General features: G+C 43.7%; 1 protein-coding gene across 8 annotated transcripts in view; it reads left to right on the top strand.

The window, feature by feature from the left end:
* Positions 1-14,737, top strand: part of LOC111671257 (genetic suppressor element 1-like) — a 38,056-nt gene that overhangs the window by 20,450 nt on the left and 2,869 nt on the right. For 7 of the 8 annotated variants that reach the window (XM_023428336.2, XM_087179835.1, XM_087179834.1 and 4 more), the window contains 13 exons: positions 2,196-2,375; positions 3,946-4,145; positions 6,918-7,084; positions 7,260-7,466; positions 8,237-8,392; positions 9,344-9,645; positions 10,864-11,155; positions 11,277-11,872; positions 12,021-12,133; positions 12,237-12,516; positions 13,597-13,710; positions 13,855-14,232; positions 14,426-14,737. In XM_023428336.2, the coding sequence (XP_023284104.1) occupies positions 2,196-2,375; positions 3,946-4,145; positions 6,918-7,084; positions 7,260-7,466; positions 8,237-8,392; positions 9,344-9,645; positions 10,864-11,155; positions 11,277-11,872; positions 12,021-12,133; positions 12,237-12,516; positions 13,597-13,710; positions 13,855-14,232; positions 14,426-14,737 (3,297 nt within the window). Of the gene's footprint in view, positions 1-64; positions 146-2,195; positions 2,376-3,945; positions 4,146-6,917; positions 7,085-7,259; positions 7,467-8,236; positions 8,393-9,343; positions 9,646-10,863; positions 11,156-11,276; positions 11,873-12,020; positions 12,134-12,236; positions 12,517-13,596; positions 13,711-13,854; positions 14,233-14,425 lie in introns of those variants that run through there. The other variant, XM_087179838.1, reaches the window with a different exon arrangement.

Raw genomic sequence — 14,737 nt, 5'->3', positions numbered from 1 at the left:
AGGAGGAGGGGGGTGGGGTGGGGGGAGTGGATAGAAAAGAGGTCACGTGACCACGTAGCAGCTGCAAGGCTGAGAGGGAGAGAGAGAAAGAGTCTCACAGAGGAGCAGAAAGACGACGAGCAGGAGGAGAACAGTGAGTGGGAGGGTGAGTGTGTCTGTTTGCATGTCTGAATTATGTGCACATGCATATGTTAGTATGTTTGTGTTTGTCTTTGTGTGTGTGAATGACATGGATAAATATCAGAGGAAGAGCCTGTAAAAAAAGATTGTAGAAAGAAGGAAGAAAGAAAGCAAGAAACAGAGAGGAGATTATATGTGTTGGCTTTTGTTAAATAAGCTCCAGTATGCTGAGATAAACGAGAGAGAGGGGGAGAGAGAGAGAGAGGGAGAGGGAGAGAGAAACGGGAAGGAAAGAGTGAGTGAATAGAGAGGAGGGAGGGAGAGAAAGAGTCGATAGAAACTGTCTTATCATCGCTCCCTGGACTGCTGGGCTCAGCAGAGACAGAGATATAGACGCACACTCACACAGCCTGTCAGGATCTGAGCTTTTACTCTCTTCATCTTTCCCTTTCTGTCTGTCAGTTTCAATTTCAATTTCCTTTATTGACAAGACATGCAAATATATAAGTGAAGCCAAAGAAATAAAGAAAAACAGAGAGTAAAGAAAAGAAATAATGACTACAATAGAAACAAGATAATAAGAAAAGAACATCTTGTGTGCACTGTAATCTTCTAATGTATGAAGACAATCATGTCAGAAGCTGCATGCATTTTAATTGTATACATAACATATGTTATATATCTCATCCAGTGCAGTTAGATGTAAGTTGGCAGCTTATTTGTTATTTGTCTGTGTTCTTTTGCAGTAGCTGGTAACAAACTGAGGAGAGGAAGCTTTTTCATCAGCTGGCAGGCTGTAAAACCTGGAATTTCAAACTTTGATATTTAGCTCATAATGAGTTTTATATTTTGGGCATATGCAGAGGACGTGTCTGCAGGTGGCAGTGGTTGTGGATGTGTATCTCTGATGGTTAAGATGATTTCATGTAGAAACCTCTGTCCATTTCCACTTCATGTACCCTTACTTTGAAAATTGGCTTTTGTTAATTTTCTCTCCCTTTCCTCACTGTTTCTTTCATATACCTTCTTCTCTCACTCTGTCGCTCTACAGCTCCCTCTGCATGTTTGTGCTCACGTGTGTGAAGATGGCAGGTATCTGCGCTGACATCTTGTAAATATGAGATTTATTACACTTTCAGCTAACAAACTCTGAGATCTGACTTTCCTTTATTCTTCCGATTCTTCAGAATCATCCATGTGATGTGCAGAACATTGAATAATGGTGTTCAATGTGCATATATGAATTTTTCATGAGTGTGTCCACTGCTTTGGCTGTTTGTTTGTTCCTCCTGTGGTAAATGTGTGTGTATGTATGCTTGAAAGGTAGTTGTGTGTGTGTGTGCGTTGTGGTGGTAATGAGGTCATTGCTGTAGCAGGCAGGGGGGCTGCTGGCTAATTCCAGCTGTAATTAACATTAGTGGGTCAGTAAGAGGGTAGAGGGTGAAGACAAAGGTTACTCCAACCATGTTTGCTCCAAGTGTGTCCACTGCTCAGTAGATCGATAGGTGTTAGTTGTGTCTGTGGCTGTGCGTATTTATTTGTGTGTGTACATGCATGTATTTGTGAGGGTGTAAAAATACCTAATAATGTTTACGTGTAGACACGCCCGAGGTCTTAAGATGTGTTGACTGGCTCCCTTGAGGAAATGGACATGTGTGCACTCATGTGTGTGATTTGCTATTAGGGTCACCGCTCTATTTGACACAGCTCTACTCCCTCCACTCTGTCTCTAGTGGAGCTGACCCACGCTTATACACTCACAATGATGTCCAGACACAAAGGGAGGAACACACACACACACACACACACACACACACACACACACACTTGTCCAATTTCTTTGACTACTTGTGTATGACAAGTTTGACTCATTCAAGTTAAATGAGATGCCAGCTGTGTTCACAAACTGACGCTTTTTCATACAAACTGATTCAAAGCAGAAACATAATTTTTGGACAACAGGAGGTAATCAAATGCTTTAGTTGACAAAGGGCTCATACACCCCTGCAAACTGAATTGTCCATGTTTTATTTAGAGATATCAAATAATAACATCTTTTTTCCCACTCTCCTCAGGTATGAACCATGACTCCAATAAATCATCATCATTAGGAATGATCTCCACGGCAACTCGCACCACGGCTACTGTCAGTCCCCTCAGCCCGCTAACCAATGGGAACGCAGTTGCCCAGTCTGCAAACTCGGGATTCGCTGCTGCTCTTCGTAAACTGGCCAAACAGGCTGAGGATCCCAGAGGTGAGCGGTGATCTAACTTTAAAAAAACCCATAGCTCCAGTGGCTCCCCGCCCTGGAGAGGTAACATAGTCCTGAACACACACACGCACATACATACACACACACACACACACACACACACACACACACACACACACACACACACACACACACACACACACATGTTCAGAGGACTCTTCTTTGTTGGTCAAACCCAAAAACAACCACCTCCACTACTGCTGCCAGGTTTGTTCAGTCTCCTTTAATATATCTGTATATTTTATAATTTCTGTCACCTCTAAACCAAGAAACTGAACTGTGAAAACAAAATGAAAGGAATAGTTCAACATTTTAGGAAATACACTTAATCCGTTTCTCTGCTGAGAAAAGACAATAAGCTTATGCATCTGTCATAAATGTAACTGATTATTTAGAGATACTGGGAGATGGATTTTGTCACAATATCTTCCCATCTTTTATGCTAGCTTATGCTAACCAGCTCCTGGTCGTATCTTCATATTTACCATACAGACATGAGAGTGGTATCAATCTGCTCATCTAACCTTCCTTCAAAAAGCAAAATGTCAGATTATTCATTTAAGATGTTAACAAGTTATTAATGACTTTAAATTGGACACACTTTTGCAACACAGCGCCTGTAGATCACTTCGCTGACCAAGGTTATGTTTTGTGGATTAATGTAAAATGTTTTAGTGCCTGGTAGCTCTTTGGTTGTATGTGTGTGTGTGTGTGTGTGTGTGTGTGTGTGTGTGTGTGTGTGTGTCCTCGCTCAGCTCGTTGGTGTCCTAATGAAGGTGTTGGATAAGAGCTGACCCATTCTGACCTCTTCCTCTCTGTCTCTTCCTTCATCCGTTTCCATTCATCTCCTAATAACGAGAATCTAATTACAGCCAATTATAACAAGCTCTCTCTCTCTCCCTGTCCCCAACTCTCTATCACCATCTCTTGCTCTCTGCCTGCAGCTCTTTCTCTTCTTCTCCCACCTTCTCTCCACCTCATTATTTCCTCCTTCTTACAGTCTCTGAATGTGTTTGTGTTTCTGTGAGTGTATACTGATTAGTGAGTGTTACAGTAATAGAGTAATGGTGGAGTGAATGTTAAGGACAACACACATGTTCTCTCTCTTTATCACATTTAACACCTCCCCTTGCACTGCGTCACACCCAGGCCTTTTTTTTAACACTTTCATTTATGACATCCTTCTTTCGTTCTCTATATATCTGGCGTTTCTTTTTTATCCTTCATCAGTGTGCACACATACATACTTGTCACACACTTTTATCTTGTACCCTTGTCCTCATCGCTTGTACCTCCTGTATCTTTTTACACTTTCCTTTATTTCTGTCACATTTCACCAGAACACGTTTCATCAAGATGATTGAATCACTTTTTACCTCTTCACAGGCCAGCACACTGACAAAAAAAGTTGATTTTTCCTTTTGTGTACCATCTGTATTATGTCACAGGGGGATTGTTTGATCCTGAAATCTTTTTAATCTGATAAGCCGTCTGATAGCTGCAGTTTATTCTCGACTCTGCCGCTGTCATTCACCCCCTCTCCCCTCCCCAGGTTCGGCCCTCAGCGGTGAGTCGTCTCCAGTCTCCTCCCCGGCCACCAGCCACAGCTCGCCAGTCACCACTCCAAAGCGGGGTTCTTTAGGGCCCCTCCTGGGTCAGACCAGGGGCCACGGTGTCCCCAGCACCCCTCCGGTAGTCACCATTGCCCCCACAAAGACCAGCAACGGCCTGTGGAGGGCCGACGGACGACAGGTAAGAGATGATGTTTATCAAACTGTCATACCTGCTGGTGTTCCAGACAAGTTTGAGACAAGACATCTGCTGTTCTCTCTGTGTATCAGTACTTCCTGTTCCCTTGTCTTGCTGGTTTGTATTTTTCATCTCTCTTTTTCTCTCTCTCTCTCTCTCTTGCTCTCCTGTGCTCTCTCTCAGCACAGATGAGTCGTCTGTCTCTTTTTGTCTCCCTTATTCGTCCTGCCGCTGCTCCCTCCATTAAAGAAATGGTCCCAGTGCTTCTCAACATCAAACTGTCAAAACCAGCCATCCCTCTGTGTCTCTCTTTCTATCCCCCTTCCTCTCTTTCTCTTTCTTGTCTCATATCTTTATTTTCATGCTTTCACCCTTCTTCCTCGCTCCTTCTTCCTCTCACTAATCAGTCCATGTCTTTTTCAGCAACACATGAGGGGTTTGTAAAGAAACACTGGAGGCTGCAGAGACTGGCACGTATTGTGTTCAGCTTCCTGCAGTGTTTGTGTGTGAGTGCTCATATGTGTGTGTGTGTGTGTGTGTGTGTGTGTGTGTGTGTGTGTGTGTACTTGACCCTTCACCACAAAAGGCTTAGGATGTGAAGAGGGACCTGTGTATGTGTGTGTGTGCGTCTGTGGATGTGTTTGCTTGTGGGTGTGTGAGTGAATTTAAGCTGGGGCGAGGAACCAGGCCCCTCACACAATGCAGGGGTTAGCCCCCACAGTAGCCACTTCCCCCTGGATCAGAGCTGCCTTTCTCCCCCTTGACAAAGACCACTCTGTGGCTCTGCCTGCCTGGGGCTCCCATTCAGACATTCAGAGAAAGAAGGAGGGAGGGAGGCAGGAAAATAGAGAATAGGATGTTAAGAAAGGAGGGGAGGGAATGTAAGAATGACCAGGAGAGCGACAGAGAGAGGAGTGAGGGCTCTAAAGGTTTGTCTAAATTCAGTATTTGTCCTTTTCTGTATGCAGCTTGTCCTAGACCGGAGAAAGACAAGATAGGATGATTTAAGCTGAAGAAACAGTCTGTTTGTGTGTGTTTATTGCTGCATCTGTGAAGGCTGTTGGCTGTCTGCGGGGTCAGAGGTCAAAGAATGTGTTGGCTGCTCTCCAGACCCCTCGTGCATTGCCTCCCCTTCTCATTTTGAAACAGTGTACATTGCCAAGTGATAGAGAGAAAGAGAGCAATATGGCTCATCACGGGTTTGAATCTGCTTTCCATGAGTGACACATTCAAAACTAGTCAAACATATTCAAAGCACAGATATTTCACTGCAAGTCAAGGGTTGTACAGAGCTAAAGTAGCAGATGGGGTTTTGCTGGGAGAGGTCATTTGTTTGTGGGTTGTCCATGGTCTGTCTGACTTTGTATTGTACTTGTATTGTGGTCTGTTACTGTAGCAACAACATTTGACACATAGGTGTGCATAAATGTATGTGTCTTCTTCTCATTAACATGCTGTAGGCCTAGTCAAAAGTTTCCTGGCAGCTATTTCTTCTTTATCCTGGAAAAATCAATGTCCTCAAAGATTTTCTCCACTACTTGGTCCCAGTGTCACAATAAAAGACAATGTTTTGTTTTTTTTGCCATGCTAGCATTGTGGCTCTATGATGTCAGGCTGTGTCAGTCTGCTGGTCAGTTGAACAGTCGGTGTGTCCTGACCAAAATATTTCAGCAAGTATTGCATGAGTTGTCATTAAATTCAAATTTATTTATTTATTTATTTTAATCTATGGTGTCCAGAGGATGAATCCTAATGATTTTTGTGATTCTCTGACTTTTCACTTGTGCTATCATCAGGTCAAAAATGTCATTTCTCCAGTGTAGTACAGATTTGGTTTATGACCAAATACCTGCAAAACAAATGACATTCACAGCAGCTTAGCTGTGTTTGTGCTTAGTGATAATTAGTAAATATTAAAATGCAAACATGTTTAACTAAGATGATGTACCTGCTAAACATCAGCATGTTAACATTGTCATTGGGAGCATGTTAGCATGCTGTCATTAGCATGTAGCTCAAAGCACCATTAGCGTCACAGAGCTGCTAGCGTGGCTGTAGACTCTTGGTCATATTTAACATTATCTTTTAGCTTTTTGCCTCTTTAGTTGAAATTTTTGGAGACAGGATTGTATAATGACACATGACATATTGAGTGAACTGGGACAAATGCTCTTGTTACAGAAGCATAATGCATTCACTTGAGAGAAAAATGTTTGTCCTTTTTTCCTGAACAAGATTATTATCTCAGAATTCTAAGATAATAAAAACATGGCAAACATTCACTCGAGTGAGTGTATTATACTTCTCTACCTTGGCAGTAGTGGCACTATTAACTGTATATTTATATGCAAGTTTGGGGGAAATTTATATTTGTAATTTGGGTTTTTTTTCTATTACTATGTTTGTCATGGTGGTGATTTGAGGGTTGGAATTTTACTATAAGGTATCAAGGATCAAATGCAATGTTGTAGCGACCAAATCCAATGAGTGAGAAGCTCTTAGAGAGAGAGAGTGAGTGATGAAGGAGGAGAGCAGTGGGTCTGATATTAGGATCATCTTTCCGCTTTGATCTTGACCTGTTATGACATATCAGACCCACTTTTCCACCACTGAGCTTCTGGGTGCAGCTTGGGGGGTTTTACCCAGTCACTCATTTTCATTTCCATTTCCTCTTTTCCTGAACTTTTTTTCTGCTCAGTTTCAGTCTAACACACACTCAAACCCCACAGATATACATAGTAATGTCTGCTCTCACACTGTCTGTCTCCCTGCTAGGTTGAGCCTGGTGTTCAGGGAATCAGTCGGGAGAGGGTGGGTGCTGAGAACAGCCAGCAACAGCACGATAAGAGGACTCCGCCCATCCCTTCACCTCACCCACTGGCTCACCCCTTTGGCCTCACACCTAGCTCCATCATGCAAGATCCCAGAATACAGAGCCTTAGGTAACGCACACTCATAGTTAGACTGTATTTGCATGAGGGTAAAGAAACATTTTATTTGATAATAAACCCTCAAACTCCTTCATACAGAGCGTGTCTGAAGTCAGATGAAGTATGTTTGGCTTAAACGTATAGTATGAGCCAATGTGACACATAAAACTGCGTCATGTTTCCACAGTTTGCCTGGGCAGATGCACCCTGTGATTCCTTCAGGTGCCGTCCCAGAGGAATACCTGAGAGCACTCCGGCCCTTCGCCACCTCAGACGACCTTCGATTGACCTCTTTACCCCTGAGCCTTGATCCTGCTGCTGCTGCTGCCCATGCTGCAGCTGCTGCTGCTTACTATCATCCTGCCTACCTGCACCACCCTTTGTCCTTACCAAGGTAACAATACCCCTTTAAACTCTTCAGTCCCATGAGACCTTCACAAACCCATGTTATTTCACACACCAAGGTGACACTGCCTATTCTACCACTCTTTTACAATCCTAAACACAATGACACAACATAGATTACACAGAACCCATCACCTTACAACTCTTACCACCCTACCTGTGATATACCAAGTTTTATGAAGATTACTTAGTCACAGAACATGTTAAAACAGTTACCAGGGGCAAGGACACATTATTTGAACTTCACAGTTCATACACATGGAAATACAAAATGTTTTATAAGACAGTAAGGAGGCTTAAAGAAGCATAAACTACAATCTATAAAATCCTAAATAATCAAAAAAGTGGTTTAAACGTTCATTAAACAATCAAAATGTTAATATACTGGTATCAAGTGTGTGTGTTCTCAAAATTAGAAAGAGTATGTTTTAAAACAATTCATAGTTTTATCGAAAGCAGTGGTGAGAGGTTTGTTATACTGTTTGTCCACAGACGATCAGTTGGTAAGTTCATGTCCATGCTTCTGAAAATCAGGAGTACTCCTGTAAATACCCCATTCACTCCAACTAATCTGCTAACCTCTATTTTTCTTTCAGATTTCAAACTATAAAACCTATTTTAATACTTTCATACACTCACATCGTCCTTTCACCTTCACTGTGATGTTACCTTTAAATATCAGTTAATCTTCCACTTCCATATCTGGCCTGTGCAGATATACAGTAGTGTGACTGGTTTGCCTCTGTCTGCCTGTCATAGGATGGAGGAGTCCCTGTGTCTTTCTGCGCTGCGGTCACAGTTCTACTCTGTGCCTGCAGGGGGCACCTTCCCTCCTCTACACCCCTCTGCCCTCCACTTGCACCTGCCTGGAGGCCGCTACCCTGGAGAATTAAACCACACAGCGCTCGCTGAGAGGTAACATACACACACATACACATGAACACACATGCACACACACACACACTTCTTTCTTTCTTACGTTCTTTCTTTCTTTCTTTCTTTCTTTCTTTCTTTCTTTCTTTCTTTCTTTCTTTCTTTCTTTCTCTCTTTCTTTCTTTCTTCTCCCTCTGTCTGTAGGGCTGTGTAATGTATCTCTGTAGGGTAGGCACAGGTTACTGAGTGTGTGATATTTTTAGCACACACCCCACAGTGCCTCCTATACACTCATCACACACACTGCCCTTCACACACACACACACACACACACACACACACTGCACACTCATACACACACACACACACACTGCACACCCATACACATGCATATGCAAGCCACTGCATACATAAAAACTCAAACATGCACATAAGGAAGTCTTTTTTACTCCCTCTCCCTCTCTCTCTCTCTCTCTTTCTCTCTCTCTCTCTCTCTCTCGCTTGCTCGCTCTGTTTTCTTTGAGTACTTTGAGTTCCTTCCTCACTTTCACAATACACATTGTTTCCCTGTGGCATAAAGCACAGGGAAATGTTTGTTTTTGAAATGGATGGTATTTATCATCTGCTTCTATAATGGCTCCTGCATATCTTGTAGGTTTGTTTGTGTGCAATTGATTGCTGGTGAATGTGCTCTGCTTTGTGTGTGTATGCGTGTGTGTGTGTCCTTTTCCTGTGGATACCTATTAAGTGTTCATCTGCTCTTGCTCAGTCATGCTGTGTATGGATTATTTTCCTCATGGTAAGTGGAGAGCGTGTGTGCATATTTGTGTGTGTTTCTGTGAGTGTGTGTATGTTGGAGCAGAAATGTTTGTGTGAGGTTCACCAGTGTGTGGTTAATATCTGCCTCATGTTGGGTGTTGCATCTCTCACCTTCTCCCCCTGCGTGTGTGTGTCTGTTGTGTATGTGTGCATCCTTGTCAACCTCCCCCACAGGCTACAGATGGAGAATGAGCTCCGCCAGCGAGAGAGAGAGCAAGAGCGTGAACGAGAGAAAGAAAGGGAGCGCGAGGCAGAGCTGGAACGAGAGCGGGAGAGGGAGAGGGAGAGAGAGAGGGAGGAGGAGAGGGAGAGAGAGCGGGAGAGAGAGCTGGACAGACAGAAGGAGAAGCAGAGGGAGAGGCAGCAGCAGATGGTCCGAGCGGCGGAGAGCCACTACCTGGCTGAGCTGCAGGCTCGGAGGGCGCCACCGGAGGACAGGGCCAGGCCAGGGGAGAGGCTGACCCCAAACAGACTGGGTACCTACACACGAACATGCGCACACCCACCACACACATGCACTCATGTGTGTCTGCACACACGCAAGCAAAAACACAACCACATACTCAGAGTTGAAAAAAACGCTTGTAATCCTTTTTTCACTAACGAAGTCCCTGATCTCTACCTGGTTAACTAAATACATTATTCTGAGCACAGATAAGAGATTGTTACTCGTTGAAAAATACATGAGAATGCCATTTGAGAAGTTTTGATCCTAAGTAGTTACATTTTTTGAATAGCCAAATATATTGATATGTACTGGGCAGATTGCCATCAAATTTGGTATGGATACTTATAGCCCCCAAAGGACAATGATTTTCTAGACCCCTTGACCTTCCTCATGTGCAGCACCATGCCAAATTTTCCATTTGTATACAAAAATATCAGCATATAATAGGCATAAAATTAGCACAAGCATGCTCCTCAGAGGATGAATCCTCTGAATTTTATTCTCTCCATGAGTTTTAATGGAGATTCAGCGTCAGGTCTTAAGTTCAACTCTGCACACAAGATATCTTGTGATCTCATGCAAAGCAGAATCTTTGCTGAAATTTGCGGAACACAGTCATGTTCCTTAAATATTGAACACCTCTGGTTACAATGAACCCGTGACCTTTACTGTAGAGAGTCAGTGTAGGAAGAATACTACATATGACATGGTTGATAATAGATAATATGCTGTTTGCTTCATCTTGGATGCTTTTCCTTGTGTCAGATTTGCTCTCAAAATGTATTTATGTATAAATGAATAAAGACAAGACAGTGTTCGTAGTACAGCAGTAAATGTGCTTCTTTCACGTCTGTCACTACTTTCTACAAAGTGGTACATTGAAACTTTATGATGATTCACGATGCTTCACTTTTCTCCACTTTCACACATTAAACAAATATAGATTACAAATAAATATACAAAATATATGCATTGAAATTTAATGAAATACAATTCTTTTTATTTTTAAACAACCTATACAGCACTGAATGCACATATTTTTAACCTTTTAGTTAGAATTGTATTGGTGATCCATCGGATTTTCCACCCGGTCAAAAAGTGTTAAGTGTGGGAATGATGTCCGAATAAATCTCTGGATATTACAGAAAAGATTTTTTGCTGTTCATCCAAATATCTACACAAACATATTAGTATTGACATAACACGTTCAAGAACTAATTTTATGGTTTCCGTATTTATGTTTCAGATAAACCCAAGGACTCAGAGCATCCAGGTTTCCCAGCACCTAAACCTCTGCCCCTGCAGGCTGGCCTTCACTCTTCCAGGGGCTCTATCCCACACCCAATGCCCAGCCTGGTGCCTTCTCACCTGGGGAAGCATCATGCTGCTGCTCTGGCAGCCGCCATGATGACTCAAAGGGCCAACGAGGAGGCGTGGTTAGCACGGCAACGAGGACAAGGGCAGGAGAGGGAGGGTCCGCTGGAGCTGGGCCTCAGGTCACCAGGGAAAGGGGTGGATCAAAGGAGAGACATTTACAGGTGAGAATGCAAAATAAACTAGCTTCACAAAATGGTTTGTTTTCCTTCTGTGATTTCACACAGTTTAGGTGGACTGTGAGTCTAAATGGAAATGTATATGGCTTTCTATTTTCCTAAACAGAACCAATTCAATCCATCACAACCCAGGCAGCAAAGATGTACCCCCTTGCCTCGGTGCCCCACCTCCCCTTATCTCCCCTAAAGGTCCCCATCATACTCCTGCAGCTCCAACTACACTGTGGAACCCAGCTTCCCTTGTTGACACACCTACAGACTCCCGCAGAAAACTCAACCCTCCTACACCACCAAGTCGACCGCCTCCGGGACTGACGAGAAACGACAGACCCTCGCTAAGCTGGGGGGAGAAGCTGGAAGACGGAGGCAGGAGGAGGGCAGAAGGCCCAGAGAGGTACCCCTCACTGAGGGCAGCTAGTTTACAGGAGTCCTGGAACAGGACTGAGCAGGACAGAGCCATTCAGAGTCTCTACCACCGGCATCACATCAATAACCTCCACCAGAGATCCTGCGTACCTCTGTCGATCCCCAGCACTGACCTGGGGGCACTGTGCCGGGAAGCCTCTCCGTCTCCGGTGAGGGAGCGACAGAGTCAGGCGCCCGACAGCATGCTGGTGTATGATGAGGTTCTCCAGCAGCACCGTCGGCTGCTCAGCAAGCTTGACCTGGAGGAGAAGAGAAGGAAGGAGGCCAGAGAGGGAGGTGAGCAGGATGATAGAGGAGGATAAAGGGGAGGGAGTTTTTTAGCAGGAGGGGAAGTGGTAGGCAGAGGAGATGACTACAGGGAATGATTGCTTGTGGATTTTTTTTTTGATGAAAGATAATTTCAGTCTTGCTCTGCTCTTGCCAGGTTATTACTATGACCTGGATGAGTCGTATGATGAGAGTGACGAGGAGGAAGTGAAAGCCCATTTGAGGAGAGTGACAGAACAGCCGCCACTCAAACTGGACACGTCCTCTGAGGTGCATAAATATAGGTTCACATACACATTCATCACAGGTTTGAAGTTTGAACACTTTTGTTGATATATATGATATTCACCTGCCCAAATTCCTCTTCCTAAAGAAAGTGGATTTGCTACGTGTGTGTGGTCTGACCACGCTGGCCCATCGCGATGAGCTTCAGGCACAGAAGAGGAGGAAGAGGAGGAGGATGATGAGAGAGCGCAGCCTCTCTCCGCCGGCCGTGCGGGGCAAGAGAAAGGCCTCTTCACCTTCAACACCTACAAATCCCTTAAGTACCCCATACTCTGCCGAGCAGATGGACTGCACCCCCGAACTGGAGGAGAAAAAAGACTTCCTCCTTATGTTCAACCTTTCCCATGTCAGCCCACAGCAGAGGAGAGGTAATAACCTGTTCAGCATCCACACACATCCTACGTGTTACTCTGCTCTGTGCACAGTTGTTCTGGTGATTCCCTGTGGAAAAATACAACATTCAGTTTCTCTCAGTTTTGCTTTTTTACCAAGGATGTAGGAGCTGTGAAGAGAAAATAAAGTTAGGAGAATTCTGGAGGTTGTAGCAGGGTTTTCTACTTTCTCCAGCAAGGGTAGATTTTAATCTACAGTCTGTCAAAGTATACAATACGTTAAGAATGTATGAATTCCTTTGAAAAAAGTTATTAAACTAATACATTTTTTATGTAAAAATGTAGCCATTCACATTTTAAAAATAGGCAAAATTAAATATTTAGATAGATTTTGTAGATTTTGGAATAATTTTATACCGCATGCATATATACATACAGTACGAGGGAGAGTTTCTCTACTACATGTTACTGATACAGTAACTCTGCAACAAACACTAACCTCTGCAAAGACTGTGTTTGCAATGTTGAACTGTTGAGCTGTACTCAAGGCTCATTAGTTCCCTTTCCTTATTTTTAAAAAGCGGTGAATTTGCTGTGTTTACTTGGTTTTTGCCATTTATTATTTATTATTAATCTGATAAATAAAAATCACAATACAGAAATCCAGGCAAAAATCTGATTTAAAATACAGTTAACAGTGAATATTTACTGTTGTTGAATTTTTTTTACTTGCTTAGAGGGACACTGGCGCATAATCAGCACCTCATTTGCACTGCTTTTCAATTTTTCTCCCCATTTTCTGTTACAGGAAGCAATCAGCATAACAAGAGAATGTAGTTTTCTTTAAACTTCAGTGTTCAGCTTTTGGATGAATAGAGGAGATAAAATCTGGGTTAAAATCTGTATAAACCAATCTGCTCCAAACCAGGTGATAGTTTTTAGGTGAAAACTGGACAAACTGAAAGTGAGTCTGTGGTGCTCTTGCAATCGACATTACCCTCATATCATCCATTTGCTGACCTTTTTCCTTCAGCTCCTGGTGCCAGTCAATTTTTTAAATCCTCCTATTTTCAAATATGAATGACAGCTGTTCTCATTCTGTCTTTTTCTCTGTAGATAAGGAGAGGACAGAGGAGCTGCTGAGGGCCATTCAGAGGAAGACTGTGACGTTAGACACTCTCAGATATAATCCTTTACCTCCGTGTAGCAGTCCTCCTGCTCCCGCAACTGGTAAGACACACACAGACAGAGAGGCAACTACACACGCACACACACACACACACACACACACACACACACACACACACACACACACATTTATGTATAAAGCTGTGGAAAAACTCCTTCTCATGATCTGTGCACATTTGTTTTTAGGTGACTCCTCCTCAGCCCCTCTGCCGTGTCAATCAAATGGACATCTGTACCCAGACTCTCCCAGCCCTTCACCTCCTTACTTACATAAACCTAAGCACCTCCATAATGACACATTCAAACCCTCCATGGACTCGCAGGTGGCCTGTGTTCCTCCACCCTTGGCCTCTCATTGTGAAAAGGTTGAATTCATGGAGGCTCACCCAAACAGGAAGCTCCAGGGGCTCCAGAACGGCGTTGTTGTTTCGCCTCAGAAAAAGGAGCTCAATCTGGTGCAGAATGGAAGGAATCGACCCTGGGAGAGATTCACACCTGAGGCCTTTGCTCAGCACTTCCACCAGGCTGTGCTGAAGTCCACACACAACACACTGCAGAACAAAGGTTAGCCTCTCACTCCCATAGGTGCATGGCTATTAGGTTTGATTATGAATTGTAAAATGACAATGGTCTGCCATCTGGTGGTGTTTACGTGAACTACCCTAAAATCTCTAATGGTATACATTCAGTGTGTTGGCTCCTTGTGAGGTGCTGCGAAGACTGATGTTACCCTTTTGTCTCACTCCTTTCCTCTAAGGAATCTCAAATTGTGTCCCTGAAGCTGGCGTGAAGGCTGAGCACTCATTGGCTCACAACATCTCTCACCCGAAACATTCAAATCTTACCCATGCCCCTCAGCATGCACACATCAACGGCAATCACTTCCATTCTCCGGTGGCCAGGCGGGACACTGCAGCACCACGAGAAAACCTGTCTGATGAGGACGAGGAAGAATCTGGGCAGGAGGATGAGGATGAGGAGGAGGAGGAGGAGGAGGAAGCGGAAGAAGCTCCAAGGAAGTGGCAGGGTATTGAATCTATTTTTGAGGCCTACCAGGAGTATGTGGATG

The sequence above is a fragment of the Seriola lalandi genome, unplaced genomic scaffold (assembly GCF_002814215.2).
Source record: "Seriola lalandi dorsalis isolate HSWRI2012SDOR001 ecotype SW California unplaced genomic scaffold, Sedor1 jcf7180002054873, whole genome shotgun sequence".
Classification (NCBI taxonomy): Eukaryota; Metazoa; Chordata; class Actinopteri; order Carangiformes; family Carangidae; genus Seriola; species Seriola lalandi.
This window is presented reverse-complemented; position numbering and strand designations above follow the sequence as displayed.